Here is a 27,544-nt window from a genome sequence, read left to right as displayed (position 1 = left end):
CAGGAGGGTTACCCCCCATACGGGTCTGGTCCTGCTCAGGGTTTCTTCCTGTTAAAGGGGAGTTTTTACCTGCTACTGTTGCTTGTTCGGAGGTCAGGCAGTAAAGACCCCACAGACAATATTCATTGTAACAAACGCTATATAAATAAAGTTGGATTGAATTGATTTGAAGAGTTAATGCATAGATGTTGAGTGAAGTGGAGCCTTTTCTTTGAAATGTTTCAGTAATTTGAACAACAACAGCTGCTTTAAGTGTGTCTGAGCATAATTCATAAATACTTTGGGTCATTTAATTTGAAAACCTACATAGGTTTTGTAAATATACATGTTTATGACTAAATTCCTATTGGATCAATCTATGATTTATTTTATTTTTTTATATTCTAACAGCTTTAGATTTAAAATGGACTTTGTGAGTAAACTGTGGACTCTTTTGATGTATTAAACACTCCAAACCACATTTCTAGTAAAAAAGCTCATTTTTAACTGAAAATGAACAATGGTTGTATCATAATTTTATGACATATGATTATATAAACATAAACATGGACATCAATGAACATCAGTTACATATTGAGGTTTAAAATAAATCCACTCCTTGTTTAGCAGTTAAGAGTAAAAAAAAAGAAAGGTTAAAATCTTCATGTTTACATCAGTCAAAGGTTGATGTACAGTGTTAAATCATACAAGCTAAAATATAAACAAAGATAATTAAGCCAAATTCTAAATCAACATTTCATTTCTTCATATCGGAGACTGACGACATCGGTGGCCCTTCTTCTACCGAGACGATGACACGATCATACTGCACAACACAAAGAAAACCTGATAGCCAACGTAGGACAAGTTGCTTGTAAAGAGTTGATTGCAAGTGCAGCAACTGAGTCTGAGCATCCAGCACGTGGCCGGGGAGCTGCTGTGGGGGGGGGGGCATTACTGGGGTTTGTAGCGTGTAGTTTGGTTCTCCTGTCGTGCCTGTGAGTGCTTTAAAGAAGTTAGCGGAGGAGGTGTACATTATGGGGGTGGTTGTCAGAGGAGAGACGGGCCACGGATTCAGGTTGGCGGAGATAGCTGGACAGGAGGGAAGTGGAGACGGTGGGGAGGGCGGGGGCGGGACGGGTCGTCACAGCCAGTATTCCTGGTGGACGTAATTAGTTTTATGGTTAATGCGGTTAACCATGAGGAAGACTCTGTATCTCCTCCCCAAAATGTCTGGAGGCCTTAAGAGTTCTTGCCGACCATCTTCACCGTGATGGTCTTCACCTCCGCGTACTCCTTCAAGCTGCTCTCTCCTCTGGAAACAGACGACAGGAAGACGTAAGTCTGCTGCTCAGACTGTTTATGTAGTAACAGGACAACAGGCGGACGCCAGAAACTGTTTCAAGATTTGTGTGGGCTCAAGCCATTCTGAAAAGTTAGTTTTCAAAACACGGAGTCATTATTAGTGATATTCAGTGGGCAGGCGACCAAGTCATACTCACAATTCACGTCCGTTGCCAGACATTTTATATCCTCCAAATGGACACTGAGTACTCAGAGCATTGAAGCAGTTTATCCTGGGAAATACACAAAACATTGATCAAACCTCTGCTTTTAACTCCCGTTTCGTTATTATTAAAACGGTGCGTTCAAGGCAGTCGGACAGCAGCATCTTTCACCACTGTCTGGATGCAACAACATGATTCCATCAGTGTTATCGTGAAGGCTGCTGATTCAGGTTGTATATTTCAGATGTTACTACATTATCTGCCCTGGAAGGAAAAAGAGGGCAGTTGAAGAAGGTTTGAGGGCTGAGAACATGTGACAACTTTCAGACGGGGAGGATCAGGAAACGGTCAGTTTAGCACACGAGGTTAAGGCCATACAGTAATCCTTAACACGGAGAGACGGAAGGATTTTTTAAAGGAGTTCGAGCAGATGTTTCGAGTCAGAACATGGAGGAGAGTTGGAGAAGCGCTGCACTCAATCTCCAACAGAAGAGACAAGATGATGATTGGGCCGCACGTAGAACGAAAGACAAAGTGGAGGACCGTTTTCCCGGCTCGCAGAGGAGGTTTGAATACAGCTATAACAAGTGGTGAAAACGTTCTTGGCAGATGCCGAATATTTGCTATATTTCCAGCCCTGCTTATGGCCATCTGCAGGTAATTACTAGGAAACAAAACTATTTGAAGGGAACCCACGGAGCAACATTTCACCAAGGTTTCATTCACACTAATTAGGTGTCAATTTACATTTGCAATCTACGCGTTGCCCCGTTGAATCCCACCGACATGCTGCTCGCGATATTATTATATCCTGAAGATCGGAGCTCAAAGTGAAAGAAGGAAGCAAAGCATTTTTCTGCGGCTTGTGCAATGATAGCGAAGTGGCACGTGTCCAGCTGAGGGTCCGCGGATGCCAAAGTCTGAAACGGTCGACACAGCCCACATGAAAAATATTACTGATTGCAGCTAAAGAGAAGGCAGCAGATGAAACTCACCAGACGGTGCCAACCCTCACGGCCATGGATATGGTGATGGCCTTGTTGATGTCGCTGGTGAATACAGCCGCGACCAAGCCGTAGTCGGAGTCGTTGGCCCGCTCGATCACTTCGTCGATAGTCTTGAACTTCATGATCTGCTGGACGGGCCCGAAAATCTGCAGCCGAACCAAAACAAAAGGCTGGATGAGGAGGCCTCTCTCATATTTACGCTGCGTGTTTTCGCTCAGGAACTGCAGGAGGAATAGTAATCATCTCGCCCTGCAATCCAAGCTGGTGTTTACAGCACTGGCAGGGAGCGTGATGATGTATGAATGCATGACGTTACAGCCTGTTTGTTAACATGAATGCAGAATCAATTCGCTCCCGGGTTTGTCATAAAACGGTGAAATCAGGCTCTCCCGCCACGCACCTCCTCTCTGGCGAAGCACATGTCGTCCCTCACGTTCGAGAACACAGTGGGTTCGATGAAGAACCCCTTCAAGCCCAGAGCTTTGCCTCCACACTCCAGCTTGGCTCCTTCGCTGATGCCGCTCTGGACGAACTCCAGCACGCAGGTCTGCTGCTCCCGACTGATCTGCGGAGGAGACATTTAAAGGGATTCCAAGATTTTAGAGAGTTTGAAAAAAGGAAGAATTTAAAAAAAAAAAAAAAAAAAACTTCAGACGTGTCTCTCTAACCTGCGGGCCCTGTTCAGTAGTGGGATCAAAGGGGCTGCCGACTATCCTCCTCTTGGCTCGCTCCACGCTCCTCCGAACAAACTCGTCGTGTATGGACTCCTCCACGTAGATACGAGAGCCTGCTGTGCAGCACTGGCCCGCGTTGAAAAACACGCCCTGGTGGGCCTGTTCTACGGCCAGGTCCACTGAGATGAAAGAGAAGGTTGTTAATAGCTGAAATGCATGAAAAACGCCTCGGAATGTAATCAGTAAACAGGGAACTATACAGTCTATCGGACTTCAAAAAGAACACACACACACACACGCACACACACACGCTGTTGCAAAACGTGTGCTAATATTTAGCTCCCCTGTGAAAATCCGATACCTGACACCTAAGAGACAGAACCCCGCTGTTGCACATAAAGGGTTAACAGACCCCCGTGATTTATGGGTCTTGGCTCAAGCACCCGACTGAGTCAGGGTCCATTCCCCTGATTTACAGGCCTTGGGGAGCCCCTCTCACGGCTGCTTAAAGCGTTTTAAGGCTACGGCACCCTCGCTTTGGTGAGCCACTCAGAATTTATATGAAACCCATCCATCCACGCAGTTTTCACAGCACTACAAAGATTTTGCACGCTTTCAACTTCCGACGCGGTCCGTGTTTATCCGCAGACCGAGGGAAGTGTGCAAAGTGGCGGCTCGTCACGGACCACCGAGTGAGGGCGACAGGTAAATAAAACATTACAGGGCGACTTACGATCAGCGTCGGCGAAGATGATGTTGGGGTTCTTTCCTCCCAGCTCCAGCGTCACTCTCTTCAGGTTACTCTTCCCAGCCGCTTCTTGGATCAGCTTGCCGACCTGCGAGGGAAACGGACCCAGGGTTTACAGTGATTCGGCCCTGCGGTCGGATCAGTAAATCAGCTGGAGCTATTAGGTAGAATAAAGAGCTGGTGAGCCATAAACGGGGAATGCACCGGTTGGTTGGCTGAAACATGAGTTCTGTAAACAGACAGGATGAATGTGGGGTACAGTATATCACAGGGTTCTGGAAAACGTAACAGGAGTACAAAAGGATGTTTCCGTTGGTAACAGCATCCCATGTCTAATGAAAGGCAGGAAGCTGCAGCCACAAGGTGTGTGGGCGGTATTGTGCGTGACACTGAGGGCAGTTTGGCATAAAATAGGTCTGGTTTGTTGAGACAGAGGGCCTTTTGCTGTGGCCTCGGTGTTCCGCCTCTTTTTTTTAACTTCAATTAGGAGTCACAGTCGTAGTTTTGGAGTTAAGAGCAACTGTCAAACTGTTATGCTGTGGATTGTGGGAATGTTGTGATTTTATAATCTTAATGACAGCAACAGTGGACAAAACTAAACAAACGTGAGGGAGGAAGAAGTTCATGTGACTGCACAGAGACGAGCCAAAACCCCCGGACGACTGTGGACTGTACGGCAGCCTATGGTGGCAAAATCAAATTCAATACAGAAAACAGATAACTACAGATAATGTTGATGTGAAAGTCTAATGGAACACTTTTAGTACCAATTACTAACAGTCTGTTGTTAGGACGAATTCATTCAAAATGTTCGGGAACCCGTGCAGATCGGCAAAGCCGTGACCCACACACACACACACACACACACACACACACACACACACACACACACACACTTTGGACAGAGGACCGACCAGCTGTGTCCAAAGGTAAGAAAAGCCACCTCCCAACACCCATAACCCAGATAGCTCATGACAGCATTAGACGAGAGCAAAAGTTAAAAAACTGAATAAAGTCGAGGAGAAATAAACATATTTCCATAAAATGGAGGGCTCGTATGTCCCAGATGATAAGATGTGGTACTTTTAGTGACAAGGTATTACAACTGATGAGACAGCAGGGTGACTTAGCTGCCTTAACTGATCTTTTCTGTGTTCTATTATGTTACATTAAATCTAGATCAACTCCTCAGACCTCCCTCATGCTTCTCATCATCCTGTAACTCATCTGGTCTGCCCCCCCCCCACACACACACACACAAACACCTCTTCTCTATATTTTATACTTTTTCCAATACTTTAAAAGCAAAACCCTATATAATTGAAACCGTTAGTACTGAAGATAATCAGCCCTTGTGCCGCGGGGCTGGTGTCGAATATAAAAACAACACAATCCTTGGCTCAGCTGCGTGTTTCTGGCGTGTCTTGTCTGTCTTTGATCAGAAAGAGGCTGACTAAGGGGAGGATAGCGTGAGTCGATCCAAGAGCGAAGGAGAACATGCTGAGCAGCGAGACTCCTCCACGTAGACTGGCGGTAACACGCGAGTGTGTGCGGCGATGAGTGGTGGCTGTGAAATCCACCTGTAGCAATACATCCACCTTCCGCCCTGTGAGGGGATGCTGCGCCCGTCTCCCACCCGGCCCTGCAGAGCTGTGATTCACTGTCTGAGCATCGGCCGGCTCCTCAGAACTCGCTCTTTCCCTCGATAATTGAGTCCAGATCGCTTCACATGCGAGGAAGAGTCCCTCGAAAGATGTTGAATCAAAGAGCGACGATGATGTTGCGCATTATTGAAGGTCGACGTTTCGTATTCCTTCATTTACAACTGTTTCCTCGTACGGTTTGTGAGCAACACACCAGAAACATGAGATTTTAGTTGTTTAGGAACAGAATGCGGTAATAGCCTTGTGAAAGATTAAACAATAAAGTGTGCAGGTCACAATACGTCCGTTCAAATAACGGCTGCAGCTGCAGCGAATTACACGAGGAACCGGCAGTTGTAGCCGACAGAATCTTGAGGCTTAATGATGAATTTTCCGTACATCCATTTTCTGTCAACAGCTTATTATTCTTAATGAGGGTCGCGGGGGGAAGCGGGGGGGGGGCACCAGTCCATCGCAGGACACACACCATTAATTTATGCTCTCCAATCCAACCAACCCATGTTTTTGGGCTGCGGGAGGAAACACAGGCAGCATTAGACCAGAATTAAAGCCTGAACCCGAACGCCACCTGAGCTGATCGGTCGTTAAAAAACCAGGTAGAAGAAGAGACTTTCAAGTCTGCCATCATTTTCTGTGTTGTTCTGTGTGGTGGAAATGTGTCGGGCCCGTTCACGTGCCCGCAGGCCTGCCAGTCTTAAAAATGCGGTTTTCTTAGATGAACCGTCGCTTCACGTGTATTTGTGGGAAACAATTTTGCCACTGACCATCAAACTCTAATGTCAGTGGTGTAGAGTTTCTTTCCAGTAGGATGTGCCTACATAGGAAGGTCTGCTGCCTGGATTTACCAGAATTCCGTTTGTTTTAATAGTTTTCCGTGCATGTTGCCATAAGGTCACTGCACCAAATATTGAAGGACACTTAAAAAACAATTGTAAATTACAAACCTGGCAGGATGGAAGAAACTCTTTAGGGGAATCAAAATCAAACCTGGGTGATTTAGGCTGGATGTCTAAATCTGTGACGGTGGGGGTGAGTGTTCGGTTGTGTAGAATTCAGAGCAGTAATAAACCCATTTTAAGATGTATTTAGAAAATAATAATAATCAGTAAGATGCATACGGTCACAGCAGGCCAGACGTGGCTTAAAGAGCAGCACGTTATGTAGAGAAATTTGTTAAAAGGCCTATTTATGCCAAGCAAATAATTCCAGCAGAAAGCTGCAAGAATGGCCACAATAAAATAATACAAAATCAACCAGCGTTAGCCAAGAAATACAAGTGAGGGGGAAGTCAAAGTCTATTCTGGCACTATCTGACACGATGAAAGATATAGGTCAGCAAAGGTCTGAAACAAAGACTGAAATTGTAGGATTTATCGCAGGTCATGTTGGTGTAGCATATATACAGCATGGGAGTACTGTGGTACTAAAGGCCACTGGCTTTGATCTTAGGTAGATCAAAGGTGAACTTAAATTCCAGAATCTGGAACATCACCAGCTTTTAATGGGATCTTTATCAACATTTCCTTAAGAATACATTCAAATCTGTTCACAAGTTTTTAAAATATTTTGCTAACAGACAAACCCACAAACAAGCACCAGCTGTCACCTAACGTGCATTTTACCAAATCTTCACACCGGCAGCTGAGTTGTGGCGAGACGTCTTCAGACTCACAACCATGTGCACAGAAGTGGCTTGAAAATCAAAGCTCCTCTGTCATGAGCAGTAATGAGAGGGTAAGACCTCATTACAGGACCACAACAGCTCCTCATTACTCTGCTATTCCGTGCACATGTTGGTCACCTCGTCGCTCGCTAACAACAGCCGCCGCTGCCGACATAAACCCCCGTTTTGAGAGATAAGTACCTTGGTGGATCCCGTGAATGCCACTTTGTCTATGCCCATGTGCTGAGCGATCGCAGCCCCCGCCGTTGGACCGTATCCCGGCAAAATATTGACGACTCCCGGTGGAAACCCGGCCTGTCAAAACATCATAAGAGGAAACAATCTTTAGCGGAGATTACAACAGAGCCAAGCAAAACGGCAGGCGGCGTGGGGGAATCCGGGCCCAACCCAACCGCCCTCCCAGCAGAGAACAGAGGGAACATAAAAATGAAGGTCTACAAAACGTGGCAATGGAAGAGAAGGAAGGAGGAAGAGGGAGCGGATGCAAACACTGTTTTCCTACATGGAGATAAAGGGCTCGCAGTTGTCCCGGTTGAATGTCATTATGTTTCCAGATTCAGACTCTTTAGGCCAACCTGACTCGAAATCTGACCTTTTAGTGAAGATGCACTGGCACGAGACTGACAGTTAAAATCACGGATTAGCTCAGACCGAACTTCACTAATTCAGCGCTCCTAAAAATCTTGGCTATGTCCGATTTAATTGTTGCAGTGGTTAATCTTTAGGAATGAAATTAGGATAACAGAACTGGCATGCCGACGCACGGTTCGTGTGCTTGGGCTCAATCATTTACCTCCTTGACGAGCGCTGCCATGTAGAGGCAGGTGAGCGGTGTCTGTTCAGCAGGTTTGAGGACGACGGTGTTTCCACAGGCGAGTGCTGGACCCAGCTTCCATGCTGTCATCATCAAAGGGAAGTTCCACTGATGCACCCCACACACACACACACACACATGGACACACACACACAGAGCAGAAAAAGGCATGATGCATTTGCCCCTGACACGCTGGGTGGTCATAAGTCAAGCTCAGTAATTCATCGCCGAGTCGCCGACTCTCATTCTCACTCTGTCTAAACATATTATAGTGAAAAAATGTTCTGGGTACTTGTGCGGCATTTTTCCTCTTCCCACAGTATTCTGAGAAAGCTGGGAAATTGCAACACATGTGCAATAAACCCCTATCACTGTACAACACACAGGCCTGTGTTATTTTTGCTTTATACAGGAGCCCATGGGGCTCAACGCAGAACCACACGCTTTCTGCACTCTTGCACAATCAACAATCTTTTTTTTCCTCCCTGATCCTTTCCTGCTTTCTCACCATTCTCCTCTGCCCTCCTCTAAACCGCTGCTCGCTCCCCTGCCTCTCGCTCCCCGTCCTACCGTACCGGAGCTCGCTGGCACCGGCAGAATACAGCCAAATAAACACTGGCTGTCAGGGAATTACTGGCGAATGCAGGATGCAGCTCGACTAACAGGCCAGACCGTGGAGCCTCACATCTCTTTTAAATTCAGCCAATCTGCTCATATCTGGTTTGTTTTATGTGCATTCTTATCCATCAGTCATGTCACTCAGACAGAAAGATACTCACAGGAATAATTTGTCCACAAACTCCAATGGGCTCATATCTGGTAAACGTCAGATACTCTCCATCTGTGCAGGAAGACACACACACACACACAGAGGTTTTTAAACGTGCAATATCACCACAAAATGCCACTGATATCCCCGCCGTTGTTGACTCAACATGCTAATTTGTAAATGAAACCACACGCAACATTCCTGGTCGCTTTACCCTGGTGAGATATTACGTTTCCATCCGAGCCTCCTACAACAGGCATGTAGCTGTTTTAGGTCACAGAGATGGGTGTTATGCTGGAAAGGTTCGCTCATTCTTCGTGCATGACTTAAGAAAGAAAGGAGGTACTCGCAGAGGGTGTGCCATGCTTGTCCGCTCCCCGCAAAAACAATTGATACTGAGAAGTGTGTGTATGAATTTGTTACAACCGTCGTCAGCTGACGAAACATTGCCTAATGTTGTGTTTGGACGGGGATTCTTAACGGTAGATGACGAGCCAGATAATCATTTTCAAAGGGATCCAGTGAAAAGTAGGACAATGGAGACACAACTACAGGAAAGTTTCTCATATGTTAAAACTTTCCATAATTCCAAAGTGGATGTCAGAGCTTTCAAACTGTTATTGTTAGGAGAACAAAACCATAAACCTATTAGACACGGTCTTTGCAGGAAGACGTATCTGCAGGGTTTGTTTGAAAGTATGACGCCTGCAAATGATTTATCCATCAATTTGGAACATGTCATGTAAACTACACCAAAGTATGTAGCCGAAGGTGCTGCACACGGCGACGCCTCCCATTTATGTGGCGCGGTCCATGACACAAATCAGGACCCAATAAGAGCAGATAAATGCTGCTCGGTGGCCGCTGCCTGCTGCACGTACACGGGTCAGGTGACCCCCGAGTCAGACGAATTAATGTTCAGATCAAAGGAATGTTCATACATTTGCTTCTGCTGTGCTGGTAGAAGCTTTGATGCTGCTTGAGAGGCACAACAGAGGGGTGTTGGGTGTCAGACTGGTTTCCCATGTGCTGAAGTGCTTCCAGCTCCAAACTCGGTCGTCTACAGCAGGGCACTCACGACACATCCAACCACTCCCATCGTTTTGGGAACGTTTCGCTTCTTGCTGATTGGTCAATGGCAAAAATCTCTATTCTGTTACACTCTGGTGCCCCTTGTTACCATTGTGAATGGCAACCCTTACCCATTGGGATTGAAGTGCCGTGGATCTTGTCTGCATATCCTGCAAAGTATCTAAGCGTTTTTATGGTTCCTTGAAGGTCCACGAACAGTGTAGGCAGGAAAGGCTTCCCGCTGTTCAGCGTCTCGATAGTCTGAGGAGAGAGGGAGGGAAATGTTGGAGAAAAATATGTCATAAAAACCCTGTGATGCCTGCGTAATTTCACGTTTCAGCCTTTAAACCCCAAGTTGTGCGTGGCCTCTTTAAACAGAAGGACATTTCTTTCTCTCAGCACTGTGGGGAAACTTCAGGAAAAGAACTAATAACAAAAAATCAGTTCAGTTAACAAAAGCAGAAGCAGATAGATTGATGAGATGAAAGGCTTCCTGTTAGCGCCTCTATAGATGATGATAGAAACATAGAGCTCAAACGGTGTGATGAGATGGTGACCTCTTGATGAAGGCCGCTGGGGTGGATGGATGGATGTACGGATGGATGGATGGATGGATGGATGGATGGCTGTACGGATGGATGGATGGATGTATGGATAGATGGATGTATGGATGGATGATGGATGGATGGATGGATGGATGTAGGTATGGATGGATGTATGGATGGATGGATGGATGGATGGATGGATGTACGGATGGATGGATGGATGGATGGATGGATGGATGGATGGATGGATGGACAGATGGATGGACGGATGGATGTGTCCAGTGCTACTCACTGCTAGATAGACGCTGTCTCGCTCCACCAGGTCTGCCAGTTTGGACAGCAGACGTCCTCTCTCTGAGGCGTCCATCCTTCGCCAGACGGAGCCCAGAGAGAAGGCGAGCCGGGCCGCCTGCACCGCTTTATCGACATCAGCCTATAGAACGCCGGACAAATGTGACTTTTATGTGACAGTGTGGCATCATCGCTAATAAAAGCTGGAACTCTGAAACGTTACATTGCCCATCTACAATGATCAGCCATTAATCAATGAAATATTGCAGATATTTTGATGTTTCTTTTACCCTAATTCACCCGTATTGCTCAGATTAGCTTGTCAAACTTTAGCGTTGATGCTAAAGAAGAGGCTGTCTTTACCTTATCGGCCTCCTGGACCTCACAGATCTGCTCCCCGGTAGCTGGGTTGTAGGTAGGGAAGACCTTCCCACTGACAGAGTCCTGCCACTCGTTGTTGATGAAAATCTGAGGGACGCAAATGTTGTTTATTAGAATTGTGCCACTCACACGCAATAAATGACTTCAATTAAGTGGCTGCAGTGCACGTGCACGTGGACAGTGCTGGCCCTTCCAGGCTCTTGTGTAAAGGATAAGTGAGAATTTCTGGAAATGTGGACACAGATTCCTGTCTGTCCTACATTGCTCCCCGGGGAGTGCTCCACCACGTAGACAAAGAGGTGGGGGTGGAGGTGGAGGGGTGGGGGGGGGTGCACACAGATGAATCCCTATCAGGCAGCGGACCCCCACCCTCCCACCGGCAAGCGCCCAGACACACGTTTCACAACATCGCTGCTCGTTTACGAGACCATAAAACACGTGCCGTGTTTGGTTTCTGCGATGCGGAAGACTCATAAACGGAGTCTTCTGTTAAACAACCAGACGAGAGCAGAACGTTTTCATATCAACCGAGACCAAAAACAGCCGAGACCCCGAGAGAAGCCGCTTCCTTTTGACTCCCTTCGAACGTTATGACTGTCCGGCCGTTTCCTCCCTGACTCGTTTGGCCCCGTCAGGCCGACTCCTCGCACGCCGTTTCTAATGGGTGTCAGTCGGGCTGATCGATGGGGTGAGAGCGGCCGCACTTTCCCATCTCTCTGTGTACACACACTTTCAGGGGAGTCGGGGTGTATCGAGAGCCTTTAAGGGTCTCGGTGGCAGGAGCCTCCTTAAATCCTCCGTGTTTACCACCGTAAACGTTGGACTTCAAGCACTATTTAATTGGCTGTAAACTCTGGAGTTGGGTTTACTTTCAGGTTGGTGTAAAACGCCAGCGAGTCTGAAAACAGTTGGAGCAAACACATCAGTCTGTCTCCCTCCTCCTCCTCCTCCTCCTCCTCCTCCACCTCCTCCTCCTCCTCATTCCCACGGTTTGCAGGCTCATAATACGGATGCTGCATATGAATAACTCAGACCTTTAAGGTGTTTAGTATCTGTGTGTACCACCCCTCAACAGACGTCAAGACTCATTGCCCTCCGGTTCCTGCGTACCCACCATCCCCCCACACGCTGAGGAAGGCAGACCAGGACTGGTTTCGCTTCCCACTCTTCTCAGGGGCCACCTTTAATCTGACACTCATTAAGAGCACTTCATAAAATTGTCAGTAACGATAAGGAGCAGAGGGCCGGCTACAAAAACAGAAAGTCCCGTAGAGCGCTGAATTAGTTTTTAAATTTATAGGGGCCACTGAAGTGGGCGCTCTAAATCAAGAAGAGCCCCCCTGACAGCCTCAAAAGTCCCAGCAAGAATGCGAGCCGTGGGCAGCTTTATGCATGGCGTAACCCCTCTCACAGGACGCTGCGAAAGGAGAACGGATGGAGCGGGAGAACAGTGGAGCGGGCCGCCACCTAAATCACAACCAGAAAAGGACAACTGTCAACCGCCGCTTGGCTCGGCCCTCGCTCTGGGCTCGGAGCGGTGTTGGACCTTTGTCTCGCTCCATTGAGAGACTTGATTAAGATGACAGGGCCGAGGCGTAAATCAACTCTCGAGGTTTTTCTTAAAATTACTTTTAGGATGGTTTAGATGAGGGGCAAAGGAGCGGAAGAATGGGAAAAGATAAGCGCACGTTTTCAAAGGGCAGAGCGCGTCTTTCCCACTGGCTGATGGTTTCATTTTTTTGTTTTTTTTTTAAATCAATCAGTATTTGGAGTTGGGGGCAGGATGGGGGGGGGGGGGGGGTATAATTGACTGATTCTCTGCTTTGAATTGCCGGTTTGAAATCTGCTAAACTTTGTTGAGAATCCAGCCTTTAAACTGGTGAAATCCCCTGAAACTTTCAGGATAATGCGCATCAACCCAGTTGGATGTGGATTAGAGCCGAGCAGCGAGCGCGGATGTCGACATGTTTCGCACCAGCCAACAGCAAAATATTTATCGGATCATAGTTTCCCACCATTCCAGGGAGAAGAACTGGGAGCAAGACGGGAACTTTCGTTTTCATCCCCGGTCCAGTTTACAAATTGGTGTAGAAGTGTTTAGAAAAGGTCTGAAATTTATTCACGCTCGTTCAGAACCCGATGATGTTTTCGTGGTAGGTTCTGAGCGAAGAATGTCGGAGAGCAAGAAATGTCAAAATTGTTTTTTTCCCTTTCTTCCTGCATCCAGCAAAACATCTGTTTGGCTCCGCGCACCGCCTCATAGCTCAGATGCTAACGGCCGAAGGAACGTTGAAATTTTTTTTGTGCGTCGGGGAGGAAGAGCGGAGGAAGGGGAGGGCGTTCAGGATCACGATGGGTTCACGAACACGCGTGTTGACACGCAACGCACAGAGATTCTACCTGGGCACCTGCTCAGGAAGTCTCGTATCCTCCTATCGCAGGACCTCCATTTCCTCCCGGGCCTGGATGGGTTTCAGATCTCTTAATTGCTGCTGTTACAACTAAGTGGAGCTCATGTGAAAGTGGAAACCAGCTGCCGAGGAGGGTTTTCGCCCCCCCCTCATCTCTCCTCTGCATGTCTGACACTATGGAACCTTTGTGTTTGTGTATTTGCCGACACGGCGCACCACCTGCTCCCGGGTTTCAGCGATAGCGAACCGACCGTTGATCCGACTGCTCATGTCAACTGTGAAGTTATTCCAAAAAACCCCTCTCACGTCAATGTTTTCCTTTGTTTATCAATTAATGGATCCACTAAATGTACTGTAAATAATCTGTCCTTTACTTTTGCTTCTCTTCAAAGGACCAAAAAACATGCACAAATAATCAGCCACGGGAAAATGGCAATAAAACACACTAATGTGTGTTTTTTAGCACAAACGTCAACATTTTAAGACAATTTTTAACTAAATTTGTGCAGTTTAACATGTGGGACAGTGAAATCAGTGACTGCTGTGATTCCAGCTGATCACATCTGTAGCCACATGAATGCTGCGCCCTCAAACTGGTTGTTTAGGCTCTTGTAAAGTTCTTGTAAAGTTCTTGTAAAGTACATAGTACCGGACATGACATTTCTGACACTAGAAAAAGATCCTCTGAGGTCACCAAGCACATGAACCCTATAATAAGGTTCTCCAGCAATTTAATAAGGGTATTTCTTATGCTCTTTTTTTTTTTTTTTTACAAGAATAAAATAAAGATCAGCATTTAAAGGGTTAATTAATATTCTCACCCAGTTATCTACTCAAAGTCTATGAATCACATGACTAAAATACCAGAATATCTCCGTCCTGGCAGTGATTCGCCTAATTTATATCACCCGACTCAGAATTTTCTGAACTTTGATAACTGATTAATTGATTGATTGATTGCCTGATTGATTGACTGATAGGTCACAGCGCTTGTTTGGGAACATCTGATGGCGTTGCTCTGCCCTGGACTATTCCCTAAATCTCAGGTCAAGGAAAACATTTAAAACGCCAGTAGTTTCACTCGTGGGGCCACGAGACAAATAGGAAGTAACTCTTAAAGAAATATGACGCTTTTTCCTGTGGCAAACACAAAGAGCACGCGCTCGTGTCCCTGTTGTGCCCCGCGCCAACGGCAAAAGGGGCCGGACGGCTCTCCAGATTTATGAAACCGGGTCTTTTTCCTGCGTGACACCGTAAGGATTTACACGCTGGTTGTCAAAGGGGCTTAAGCCCGAAGGTATGTCAGGCTAACAGGGCAACCTCGCTGTCACTGCTCTTCCCTAATCGGTGATTAAGAGACGGGGGCCTTGATGCTGACGCCTCCGCAAGACGGTAATTTACACTCGCGACACAAGTGAGCATTTCACACCGATGGCGGCGCACACTCGCCCCCGTCACACTCGGAGCTGGTCATTTGAGAGGGAAGCGAGACCAAACGGGGAGATTGTGGAAGCAAAGGCAGGAAAATGGAGGGACGGGGGGGTGGGGGTGGGGGTGGGGGGGCTGCTGGGCTCGTTGTGATATATCACTTAGGTGAACGGTGTCCCCTAACGTTGGCTCTGTTTGATCTCCATCGCGGAAAGACGCTGGTTTTGAAGTGGAAAAACTCCAGAACCGCGGGTCAGGATCTGGCGACGCAGGGCCACAAACCCACACAGAGAGACGGGGTCATAATTTACAGGCGGCGGACAGCGCCGAGCATCGGGGAGCCCCAAGCCCCCATCTGTGCTATCTCAATCACTGACAGATTGATGGAGTCCCTTATTCATCCAAACGGAGCGGATGTCTCTGCACAGGCCGCTTCACAAACAAACGGACCTTCGCCGGGCAGGTTCTGCTCAGGCTCCTACGGTGAACGCGCACCGATGTGTCCATGAGCAACAAGGAAAATTTACTGACAATTAAAGGAGACAGTGATTAAAACCGGATCGTTAGAGTCCTCCCCCGGGGCCCTTTGGTTCCTCTTTAATAAATGGACTCTTTTCTGACTCTCACAGTGATTTTTATCTTACTTGTTTTTTCCTCTGTTGGGTTTAATTTCTATTTAAGACCGTTCTCGCTCAATGAGGGTGGCGAATGCACTTCCACGCCTGTAAAAAGTGCCTGGTTTAGTAACTCATTATCACTAAATGGTGTGAAAACACACACACACACACAGACAGGAAGCAGGTTTTTCAGAAAGGAGGCTGAGTTTCTTAATTAAAATATTTTTTTTTTAAAAGTGAGAGTCTGGTCTCAACGTATGCGAGTGAAAAAAGAAAGCTCAATGAATTTCTGTCTCGCGGGCTTATTTATGGCTTCCTTTGTTTTTCTATCAACCTTTTAACTGTTTTCATCCTTGTAACCCAGCTGTTGGAGCCCTGGAGATGGAAATGTGGGGGCAGGGATTAAGCCTAGGTTTACTCCCTCTGATCACTTTTCTCGGAAGAGTGTGTGTGAAAAGCAGAGTTTAAAAAAAAAAAAAGATAAAATCTTAGAGAAGAGATTTTGCTGAATTTCCTGAGTCGCTGCAGAAAGAGGAGCCAACAGAGGATTACAATGTTCTTTTTTCTATCACAGACTTCCCTAACAGAGAAACAAACCTGTTGGGGAATGACAGGCGTATCTGGGTCTCCGGGCTTTATCAGATCAACTTCACCATGAAGAAAAAACGCAGTTTTGTGCAGATTTAACTGATTTATGGGACCGTGGAGCTCCGTCCACTAACTCCACAGGCCACTGGACACTATTGGCTGTCTCCTTTCCCTCCAGTGGGGTGGAGGACAGGAACAGGGGGTGAGGAGAGCCCTCGCTAGGGGTTCCCATAAATCAAGGCCCTCCTGCCCTCTATGTCCACCAAACCAACAGAAACTGGATGATCCAAATTCCTGGGGGTTAATTCAGCAGGTCGCTCCCTAAATTTCCTCCTGTACGCCACGTTGCCCACTCCTCTCCCCCGCGCCGCCGAGGCTTCACAACACGTAACGTCCTCGTTATAGTGCAACAGCAGCTGTGCGCACTTTGCACTGGGAGCACTGCAGCCAGTGTGAGCACAGGGCACTTAATAGCACTCGTGGAAGTCGAACGCTAGCGCTGATCTGCCCAGCGTGCGTCATCTCACAATCATAAAAACAATTACTGGGGAACTAAGGAGGCATTTGTTCAGCCGAGGAAGGCTGCAAACACCTCAAACGAGGCTGCGCTCTCATGAAGCTGAGCTACTTCAGGGTGTTTATATTATATTGCTGACATACAACAGCATTTATTAACAATCTCTGCTCCCAAGAAGCTCACTGGGAAACATAAAGGACTAAGCAGTTATTATTATCCTCAGCAGATGTTTTCAGATTTGATTGATCTATTAAGCTCTCTAACTTCTTCCTACAGCATCACAATAAAGGACCTGAATCTGAATCTGAATCTGATTCAGCCTGGAGGACGCTTCGATAATGTCCCACATTCCATCGTTAATTCGTCGAGTAATTAAAGTTGTTTTCAGCCTGACTTTTGTTCGGCCCATTTCTGACCCACCGCCACGTAACTGCAGTGCTGGACGAGAAGGGACTTAACGTGGTTTAAGTTCACATGTTGCACAGTTGGACAAACTACTATTAAAGTGGAAAATTAACCACAGGAAATTACAATGAGCGAAACAAATTACTATAGCTGAATTTGATGATGTTTATTTCTGTGCTTAAAACCTTCAGTTGATGCCAAAACTGATGAAAATATATATTTTAGAGTGATCTCAGAATTTTGCCACCCCCCAATAATAATAATAGTAATAATAATAATAATAGTAATAATAATAATAATAATATACTTCAATATTTTTTAAACCCCTGAAACGTCCCTCTTCGTGACTTGAAAGAATTTTGCTGATTGCAATTACACGGGAAAGGTGAACACATGGACGCAGGTGAAACAAGGAAATATTCAGAAATCCCAGAATGTCCCAGAGTGAGTCAGCGTTTTTAAAGGTGAATTCCCAGTTAATAAAACGCTGAGTCAGCGTCGGCGCAAGCCCACGTTAAACGGTCACCTTGAGCAGAAGTGATCTGCACATGGACGAGCGTGATCAGAGGAGTGTGTCAGCTCCGCGCTGGAGTTTCAGCTGCTCACACACACACACACACACACACACACACACACACACACACACACACACACACACACACACACACACACACACACACACACGCACAAGTTTAGCCGAGGGAGCGTTTGGATACAACGCGCAAGTCGTTCCGCGCAAAGTTGGAGCGAGAAACAGACCTTGGTGTACTTGATCTCCGGGTTGGGCACCGGTGAAGGCATCAGCTGGAGGGATGCCATGAGAGCAGCGGGGTCGGTCTGCAGCTCTCCGGGGATCTCGATCTCACTGGAAGTCATCGCGGCCGTCTCTCCACTCGTCTGTGCTGCGCCTCGCCGTGTTATCTTTTTTTTTTTTTATTATTCTGATCAGGACTTTGGGTTCCTTCCTGGGTTTATAGCCAGGTGTCAGCCGCGGTTCATTTTCATTGGGCAAAGAAAAGGGCCGTCCTATTGAAAATTAAATTCGCGCATTTACATAAACGATCTCAGCCATGCGTGTTAAGGAGGAGAAACACGTCCACCCCACCCACCTCACACTCGGCTGCCCTCACTCATCAGGCACTTTTACAAAACTGCGGATAATCAAGAATTTATGCCCGGAGAACGTCTTAAAAAGCAACATTTAAATGAGCAAAAATTTCCCCCCAAACACAGAAACGATCCAAACTTTAAAAATTGTTCTGAAAACTCTCTAAGGGCCTAAACTTTTACGCAGTCGCAGCTGTGTTTTCTTCCTGAACAACGATTTAAGCATTGCATTGGATTTATTTAGCAAAAAAAAAAAAAAGCGTTTTGACTTTGTTGTTTTACAAGTTTTAAAATTACAAAGCCGCGTTTTCTTTGCATTTCCTACATGTGACATGAAGGTGTCAAACCACTTTCCTAATTCTCACCCTGTCATCATTTGCTTAACATAACCTCCCCGCGGTCTAAGATGTTATGTAAATGTGAATTGCTGCTCCTTGCTGGGGTGTTGTTGCAGAGATTTGTCCTGCAGGTGATAATTCCTTGCAGCGCCTCCTTTATTCCTCTGAATAAACATTCATCCGTCTCGGAAAACCAAAGGAAATAAAGCAAATCCACGCATGTCACTTATTCACAACACGCATTTAGAAGCCCACCGGTGGGATTCAAAAAGGGTCAATCATTTATCTGAGCTCCCAGATTCAGCTCGCGCTCTTAAAGGTCCTGTGCGGGTTTGATGTAATAATAAAGGCATTTTATAAAAGAGAGGATATCATTTTCCAGTCTTTTGACCCCCCCCCCCCCCAAAAAAAAGAGAGGAGACAGATGTGGGCCCCGCAATTTGCAAATTCTCGAAGGATGCTGTTTCTCAATCAGCACGTCAGCCTTTCCTCGCAGCGTGGGCGACACTCTCCAAGTGTCTGCTTCACATCAAAGAGGACGTGGCAGAGGCTGTGACAATGATTAATGCATTCAAAACATCCCATCTTCGGCCCGTCGCTTCACCTTTCCACGCAGAAAAAGGGGAGCAGGAGCTCGGATGCGCCGGAGGAGCCTGAACTTCAGCCTGCAGATCAAATGTGCGCGTGCAGCGCCCTCTGTCGGCCAACGCTGGAACTGGAACGTTCACAGCAACACCCGCGTTCCCACAGTTTTGTTTTTCTCGTGAGGGTTCACATTAGAAAAACTGGACTTATATCATAGTGAAAAGTAATTATTATTTTTTTTGCCAATCATGCTTTTTTTTTAAGCCGACTGGTAAAACAGTGGAGCCGCGATAACTGCGAGAAGGTGAGTAAAAACAGTAAAAACGCCATAAAATCCTGCAGACGGAATCAGAATCGCTTTTAATGTTCACAGATACTGAAAACGTACACGCTGCTGTGTGTACTAGCTGCTTTGTTTAAATGGTAAAATTCTAGTTTAAATAGTAACCAAAAAAATCAGTCGCCAAAATCGGATTGTTTTGGGAGTTTTATTGCCAAATTGGTTTATCAGGACACTAATTAAATTAGTTTTGATTTGTAGTTTTATTTGTGAAACTTCTTGACAGCTTGTTAGTTCATTACTTACCTTTTCAAATATGATTTTGTTTGAAATGCTCAAAAAGAGTTGAGCTCTACTAACGCTTTTTTTTAAAGTCAAAGATTCTAAACACTAAAAAAACCGGCTTCCGTAATTAATTTAGTCCCATATTCCGCTTATCAAGCCCCTCAAACTTTGTTCAGAAACTTTGGAATATTTCAGAAGTTGCGGGCATCGTGTTTTTAAAGTTTACAATAATAATAAAAACGAAACGCCAATAAAATATAGGAGCGTATTTTAGATATTACAAGAAAACAGTTTATTCGATAATCCTTTGATAGTGGCTGTTTCAGTTCATTTTACTGTTCTCTAAAAATGCTCCTAAACCTTATCTACTCCCATCTCGTCTCTGTTTGCTTGGATTCCAACTCCGGCTCAGCACGCCTGCGGCGGCGTGTGTTTGCGTGGCTGCCTGGACGCGGGGCCCTTGCGTCCCCTCTCAGGAAGACCCCTTGTGGCTACACAGAGAAATGGCTGCGTGGAGCCGCTGGCAGCTCCGCGGTCCGAGCGCGCCGAGTGGGAGGCGGCAACCTGCGCCGCCAGTCTGTCACTGACTCCATCCTCGGTGCTGCTGGCTGCTCGATCTGCTCGGACCCAGGCAGAAAGGAGGAAAAAAAAAATGGAGAGCAAGAGGAAGATGAAGGAGAGATTTGGCCTGAGGCGGAACATCTTTAAGGAGTTCCTGGCGGAATTTCTGGGGATATTTGTCCTGATAGTGAGTACCTCCCTCTGCACCTGTCACCCAGATTAAACAGCCGCTTTAAAGCCGAGAACCAGCATGCTAATAATGTGTCAAAGTGGGTCTCCTGGGACTGCTGTCTCCCATATATCTCTATTAGGAGGGAGTATATTCTGGGAAGAACGGCACCCTTTGATGCTGTACTCAGCTGTAATTTACTCCTGACAATCACTGCAAGATGTGGCTGATGTGGGGCTGCTCTCCTTCCTCCACAGCTCCGAGAAGCACAATGGCCATCAATCATAACAGCCGCGGCAGTGTGTTGCCATGATGAGATCATGGAAAATAAAAAAAAAGTTACAGCAAATAATCAGTGTGTGTGTGTGTGTGTGTGTGTGTGAGTGTCTGTGTGAGTGACGGCTCCACCTCAGTGCTTCTAGATCCATATGAGTAGACTTTAATGGCTCTGATGCCACATTATTGGAGCAATTTATGAGTCCCTAATAGCTTTTTTGTTATTTTTGATGACCGGCCTCCTCTCAACATGTTTTGTCTAAACGACGTCTCCCTTTTGCTGAATTAGCGCGGGTTGGGGGTGGTGTTGCCTGTGTGTGTGTGCGTGTGTGTATGAAGGGGGTGTTCATTATTCATGGTTGGAAAAACGTTTGTGGTCGGCAGACAAAAGGGCTAGTGTTAATGGTGGGTGTAATTGGAATAATTTAAAACAATGAGTCTTTCTAGCTTCGGCCTTTGTGTTTCTTGTTTTCGTCTGTGTCCCAGCTCTTCGGATGTGGTTCAGTAGCCCAGACGGTCCTGAGCAGAGGGGCTCTCGGGGAACCCCTGACCATCCACGTCGGTTTCACCCTGGGAGTCATGATGGCTGTTTACATGGCAGGAGGAGTGTCAGGTACAGAGAAGAGCTGCCGCCACAAACACCTCACATCCAGCACAGCTACGCCCTTAATGTTGCCATTTTGAATGCAGATACAGACACTTATGGTGACCTTCTGATATGGTAAGTTGTCCCGTTTAGTGCAGCTGGAGTTATAACTGCACTTGGAGAAATAAACCGACGCACGTTACGCTTGGTTTCCATTTTTAAAGACAGCCATGTTGCAGTGCCCCCCCCCCCCTCCCCCCTCCCCCCCACAGACAACTACAGTCACGTGGTGTTGAAGCACTTCAGATCGAGTTTTGATTCATTTCGTCTCAAATCTTTGTGTCATTGCTGAGATCTCCTCCCTCGCCGGCCAGTTTTCGGTGTGACCGGCGCTTCAGAGCTGCGTGTATCCTCCCCCGACGTACAAACGGGACCTTCTATGCTACGTTCCTCCAGGATTAGAGCAAGATGAGCCTGCATGCGTCCTGTAACGACAGGAAGGGCTAGTTGCCTCTAACGGCCCTGCTGAGCCACTTGTTCGCACCGCAGCGTCCAGGATGCGCCTGGAGATGCCAGAAAGGGATAATTACTGTTACCTTTAAAGAGTTAGCTTAGCCCAAAATCTGAAATGAGATTAAATGGCCACAACTGTGCGGCAGCGAACGCAGAAAACACGACGAAATCATTGGCGCCCTTGTTTCAGGATGTGAATGGTCGTTGCCCGCGCTCCACCTTTAATGAGAAGGGCTGTAAAGCTTCAGAGGAATAGCAGAAAAGCCCGGGGACAGGGAGGTTAATATATGGAGAGCTTTTGCTGCATGACTGGGCCATTCAGCCCCAGGGTCCACAGCTCAGTGGGATACTTCTGTCCAACGACATCTCTGAAGATGATCGTAGGTATTGGACTAATGAGCTTTACTGGGGCATGGGCCTCTGGAGGAGAGGGGGGCCAGGTGTGACAAGCCATCCTTTCCAGGCTTCCCCGGCAGAGCGGCCCCATCGGAGAAGCAAACACAATTGATTTCACTTGGCGCTCTCAGATTTTAGATGACAGTGCACGGTAAGTGTGACACATCATGGTCACTCTAATGACCTGCAGTCTACGTGTGCCTTAAGCAGATTCAGGCAGATTATGTCAGATGCAATTCAGCCAGGCAGGGCCGGCTGGTCGCCGCGGTCAGTGTTTGTGAACAGGATGGGGAGATTAACAATGGGCGTATGGCTGATACCCCCACTGGTGTTGCCGCGGCGAGGTCAGAGCTAAGATCCCAGAGTGTTAAATAAATGACCCCCGGCCCACTGACTAATTTAGCTGGAATGTGTTCAAACATGTCTGCAGAGGAAAAGTATCAGGAGAGCGTCTGACTCTGAACAAAGCCGGCGAGCCGTCTCTGAACATGCCGACGGAGCGCCAGCAGGGTTCCAAAACAAGTGACAAACGATGAAACGGCCTGGCACTGATGGACGGTCTATTTTAATCCGCCCGAACCAGGTTACCCTTTGTTTCCCTTCCCTGACATTTGCTCTGGAGGTGACACCAGTTAATCCATCACTGGGACCTTTGTTTCGCTACTGGTTCATGAAACAAGCGCAACGTTTTTTACTTGCTCTCCTCTGAGGCCTGAAGTCAGGTTTGAGGCTAATTATGCTCGTTTGCTGCACTCGTCGCAGGAGCCCACGTCAACCCGGCGGTTTCTCTGGCCATGGTCATCTTGGGGAAGCTGCCGCTGAAGAAGTTCCCCGTGTACGTGCTGGCGCAGTTCCTGGGGGCCTTCGCCGGTTCCTGTGCTGTCTACGGGCTGTATTATGGTGAGACCCACGTCACCGTAACCAGATGAGAGTGTTGTTCAATCCTCTGAATCAGGCAGCAGCCTGAAACCTTCATTCAAGTGTGAGCAACATGTCAGATACCCCAGCATTCAACCGCCCGGCCGTTGCAAATGTTGAAGTTCTTTTTTGGCAGATGCCTTGATGGAATACACGAAGGGCGAATTCGTCGTCACCGGCGAGAACGCCACAGCCAACATATTTGCGTCTTACCCCGCGAAACACCTCTCGCTCCTCAACGGGTTTGTTGACCAGGTGAGGCTGACGGCCAACGTGAGGTTTCGAAGTGATTTACTGACACACATAATTAAACTCGTGGTTTAAAGTGGCGCCTATGAATAACGCATGTCAGCAGCGTATCCGGTATCCAGCTGGATCCAGTGTAAATAAAGTCAGCAGAGCATGCAGAGATCCGTGTGAGTGCACATTTAGAGCAGCCAGGAACGCTCAGTGTGCACGTATACGGACGTGCGTGTTTTTGACGTGTGAGCGGTGACGAGAACCGGCTCAATCTGCTCTGGACCCATATCAGCCCACGCCGAATGAGCCGGGAGCCGTTTCCAGGGCTTTATTTTTAGCTAGGAGACACTAGTGTTGACAGGAAACATTAATTATGTAAATAAAGCCGTCCCACCGGCATTCTATAGAATCAGAGGGAGGGAGGAAGTCCTGTAACGAGTGTAAGCTAACGGACAACAGTGGACAACAGTGGACAAACGTTGTGGAATGTGATTGCCAATCATGCTAATTATGCCCCCGGTTGGTTCTCAAGGTAATTGGAACCGGGGCGCTCGTCCTGTGCATCCTGGCCATCACTGACAGGAAGAACATCGGCGCCCCAAAAGGTATGGAGCCTCTGTGCATCGGCCTGGTCATCATGGCCATCGCCGTGTCCATGGGGCTGAACTGCGGCTACCCCATCAACCCGGCACGAGACCTCGGGCCGCGGTTCTTCACAGCCGTGGCCGGGTGGGGCACGGACGTGTTCAGGTAACCTTTCTGAGCCCCAAACTCCAGCCTGTGATGGTTTTCTGCCTCCCAGAGAGAGCTGACAGCACTTTGCTGCCCCGCGTTGGTACATTTGGAGCTGCGTCTCTGCTCTCCTGACAATCTGAATCAATATTTCAAGGCACACGCATGTTTTTTCCCGCAATTCCAAAAGGTGCTTTGGGAGTTAAGAATAGTGGGAGAAACTCCATTTACATGGGTATGAAATATTGAATGCTACCAAAGCAGCGGAGCTGTGCGCTCCTCAGCCTCTCTGGTCTCCTTTAGTCTCTGCTCATCAAAACCTTATATTTCTTTATTCTTGTTTTATTCTTATTTAAATGTCACCACATTCACATTAAGAACAGATCTATCAAACACTTGTTATTCAAGTGCTCATAAACTATAACTATTGTCCTTCTGGAAGTGTGTTTTTGTAACATTCACCCTTTTAAAAACAAGTTAGATCACTTTAATTTAAATACTCGAGCAGTTAACGTGTTTAAATGAGATGATCTAGATTTATGAGGAGGCTACAGACGCTGCAGTTATATAGGTGAGGACATCTGACTCGCGTTTTGCCCCGATGGTGAGGACGGCGCCGTTCCACACGGCTTCAATGTGACCCAGTGTGTCAGTCTAATGGCCCGATAATCTCAGCCGTAGATTAGAGGCGTTAATCCAGCCTCCTTCCTCCACTCCTCCACTTCTGCCTGGCCTGCAGGAGCAAAAAAACCCAGTCCTGCTGAGACACTTGTTTACTTTCAGACCCGTGTGTCAGTGGTCCAAGTGAAGACCTTTCACCTGCATGTAAGCCTCTAAACATCGACCAGTATGATGCTACCCCCCCCCCCCCCAGTCGGGGCTGAGGCACAGGCCAGTAGCCATAATGGGGACACGACACGCAGCAGGTCTAAAGCAGAGCTCCTTAAGACTTTATCGTAATCTGGGATAACTGCTTATGACGGGCCTCAGGTAGGATGATACGGACATCCACAGACAGGACAGAGAGGTTCACCCCCCACCCCAAAATAATGAATCCCGAATTAACTAGATAATATTTTGATATTTCTGGTATTTCTCTGGTTAACCAGGCTGTAGAAGGAGATTTCTGTGATTGGATTATTAGGCTGATGGGGGATTATTTCAATTTAACATCTTTATTTACGGAGGGGGGCCTCATAGAGATGTTATGGGTCTTCTTCCCTGCAGAGCCGGGGGGTGCTGGTGGTGGATCCCTGTGGCCGGGCCCATGGTGGGCGGAGCGGTGGGGGCCGGACTTTACTTCCTGTTCATTGATTTGCACCAGCCGGAGCCAGAAAAACAGGAGGAGAACAAAAGTTCCGTCCAAGACAAATATGAAATCATGACCATGACCTAAGAGAGGAGCGACAGTAGCAGAGGAAGACCCTGACCCACACCCCGAGACTTTAATACAGCTTTTACACCAGGTTTCTGTGGTTTGAGACAAGAGCAAAGGTTTACCTTCATTCAAGTTGACCTTCCAGCAGCTCCCCCGTTTATCAGAACCCCCCCCCCCCCCACCTGTTTTCTGTGAAACACCACTTCTCCCCCAGCGATGTTCCGTGTTGGAGTGCGCCCCAGCAGAGGCGAGTGGCAGGAAAACACCCCCGGACAGGTTCAGCAGGTCACACACACACCAACCATTCGCGTCTCACTCCAGTTTCCACTGAACGTGCATGTTTTTGGAGGGTGGGAGGAAAGCGGGAATACCTGGAGCAGCCTCAGAGACGGGAGGACAGGCAAACGCCAAACAGGAAGTGAACCCTGACCCTCCTCGCAACGAGGCACCTGTGCTCGTTCTCCCGGGATCATCTGTTGCCAGGATTATCCCGTCCAGTGTATTTTTATCTCAGTACGATGTGATTTGTGGAGTGAGATTTAAGTGTTTCTTTTGCACCGGCACCGGTTGATTCGTCGTGCTGACGTGTTTTGATAGCGAATCCAGAGTTTAATGAGGCTTTTTTAGTCTTTTCCCCTCAGTTATGTGCGTGGTGTTTGTGATCAGGGTGAAAGTGCAAACACTCGCTGTTTACATGGAAACCTCTCCACAAAGTAGCATTAGCACGTGTGCTACAGCAGCGGCGTTTAGCTCAGCATAGAGCAGTTAAATCAATGCAAAAGAGCACAACTATATATTTATACATAGACACAATAGTTTTTATATGTGACCACTGAGAAGACTCCAATAATGGAGAAATGGTTTTGGCCTAGAAAAGAAAAAGACGCACGTGTGGAAAAGCAGAATACAAGTAAACTGTTATTATTGTGTTGCTGTGAGTCCCTGATAAAATGTGAACTAATATTTGAAACTGTGAACTTTCTAAACCCCTCACTTTTGTGACAGCGTGACAATCATTTACCTCCCTTCTGTACTGTGTGATTTTAAATGCCCCACGACGTCTAAATCAGAATAAACAGGGTTGACGGCCACTTTGAGCCCGTCCGGCTGTGAAGGGATGAAGTGAAACTGTCCAACGAGTGGCTGTTTGGCGTCGATGTTCTGACACGAAGGCGTGTTGTTATTCAGCCGTGATGTGTTTGTGATGCTGTTTTAACAATAAAATTCATCTTCAAGACGCTGAATTAAAAAGAAACCCGCCATTCTGTCATGAGTAGCCCTACCGATCATCGATCCAGCGTTAGGACGAGCACGGGGAGGAGAAAGCATGAAAACTCCTAACGATCCACAGCAGCTCGCTTATATAACCACATGGAGCACGAAGAGGAGCTCTCGCCACGGTTGGCTGGCCTCAGCTCTCCTCCCGAGAGACCGTTCCAGCTTTGATGTGGAAAATAACCACGTTCATGTAATAATGGACGGCACTTGGTCACCACGTCCTCCCCCAGCCTCCAGATTCTGGAGGCTCTGGCTCGTTTTTATATTGGTTCTTCTTAGAATTGCTCTTTAAGAAAACAAACTAGAGCAAACGCACAAACGCACACACACTGCTTCCTTTCTAAATATAATGTAACGCATGGCTGGATGTGCAACACATCCAGCCATGTAAAGGCTGTACACCCACATTACACACACACTCACACACACACACACACTCACACTCACTTTCACATCTCGTTCATTTTAAGTTAAACTGCAGGACTGTGAATGGAGATTTGTAAATACTGATTAAAGAGTTACAGATTTTATTGTGTCTCTAGCTCTAATTTTGTCTAGACACACACACACACACACACACACACACACACACACACACACACACGGTACTGGCTTCCCAGCAGTGATCTTTAAAATCAAAATCCTCATCATCACAAGCAGAACCGGCCCATTAAAAATGCACTATAGGGAAATTTCTATATTGTCATTAGTTGGTGAGGCGTTAAAGTCCTTCAAGACGCCTCTTTTGGCTCGTTGAGTTTAAGTGGAAATATTTGTCTGACCTTTCACCACATTATGTCC

The 27,544-nt window shown here is 47.1% G+C and overlaps 2 protein-coding genes across 4 annotated transcripts; one reads left to right on the top strand and one right to left on the bottom strand.

Annotated features, from left to right (window-relative positions):
• Window positions 1–479: 479 nt before the first annotated feature.
• On the bottom strand, window positions 480–18,095 carry aldh1a2 (aldehyde dehydrogenase 1 family, member A2). Of its 2 annotated transcripts, none has more exons than XM_011610220.2 (13): window positions 17,861–18,095; window positions 11,118–11,222; window positions 10,756–10,896; window positions 10,050–10,179; window positions 8,858–8,919; window positions 8,058–8,186; window positions 7,445–7,558; window positions 3,902–4,004; window positions 3,163–3,347; window positions 2,895–3,059; window positions 2,483–2,640; window positions 1,482–1,556; window positions 480–1,294 (listed from the first exon to the last, which is right to left on the bottom strand). In XM_011610220.2, exons 1-13 carry the CDS (start codon window positions 17,975–17,977, stop codon window positions 1,222–1,224), a joined length of 1,557 nt encoding a protein of 518 aa, XP_011608522.2. In that variant the 5' UTR covers window positions 17,978–18,095; the 3' UTR covers window positions 480–1,221.
• Window positions 18,096–19,210: 1,115 nt separating this feature from the next.
• On the top strand, window positions 19,211–26,720 carry aqp9b (aquaporin 9b). 2 transcript variants are annotated; one of them, XM_029846652.1, is made up of 7 exons: window positions 19,211–19,435; window positions 20,109–20,444; window positions 21,189–21,315; window positions 22,960–23,097; window positions 23,252–23,370; window positions 23,888–23,960; window positions 25,315–26,720. In XM_029846652.1, exons 2-7 carry the CDS (start codon window positions 20,349–20,351, stop codon window positions 25,470–25,472), a joined length of 711 nt encoding a protein of 236 aa, XP_029702512.1. In that variant the 5' UTR covers window positions 19,211–19,435; window positions 20,109–20,348; the 3' UTR covers window positions 25,473–26,720. The 2 variants fall into 2 exon arrangements, with proteins under 2 accessions (XP_029702512.1, XP_003970028.2); XM_003969979.3 differs by having other exon boundaries at window positions 19,217–19,435; window positions 23,888–24,105.
• The last annotated feature ends 824 nt before the right edge of the window (window positions 26,721–27,544 follow it).

Source organism: Takifugu rubripes, chromosome 13 (assembly GCF_901000725.2).
Source record: "Takifugu rubripes chromosome 13, fTakRub1.2, whole genome shotgun sequence".
NCBI classification, from domain to species: Eukaryota; Metazoa; Chordata; class Actinopteri; order Tetraodontiformes; family Tetraodontidae; genus Takifugu; species Takifugu rubripes.
Note: the sequence above shows the minus strand (reverse complement) of the source record. Positions and strands in the feature narration are given on the sequence as shown.

What these genes read in the sequence shown, in the direction of transcription:
- aqp9b (XM_003969979.3), top strand. Translation starts at nt 20,349, where the DNA reads ATGGAGAGCAAGAGGAAGATGAAGGAGAGATTTGGCCTGAGGCGGAAC. An exon ending in TGGGGATATTTGTCCTGATA is followed by an intron (nt 20,445 to 21,188) that starts GTGAGTACCTCC and finishes TCTGTGTCCCAG; the next exon opens with CTCTTCGGATGTGGTTCAGT. An exon ending in TCAACGGGTTTGTTGACCAG is followed by an intron (nt 23,371 to 23,887) that starts GTGAGGCTGACG and finishes TTGGTTCTCAAG; the next exon opens with GTAATTGGAACCGGGGCGCT.
- aldh1a2 (XM_011610220.2), bottom strand. Translation starts at nt 17,977, where the DNA reads ATGACTTCCAGTGAGATCGAGATCCCCGGAGAGCTGCAGACCGACCCC. An exon ending in AGGTCCAGGAGGCCGATAAG is followed by an intron (nt 10,897 to 11,117) that starts GTAAAGACAGCC and finishes GGCGTTCTATAG; the next exon opens with GCTGATGTCGATAAAGCGGT. An exon ending in GAGACAGCGTCTATCTAGCA is followed by an intron (nt 10,180 to 10,755) that starts GTGAGTAGCACT and finishes CTCTCTCCTCAG; the next exon opens with ACTATCGAGACGCTGAACAG.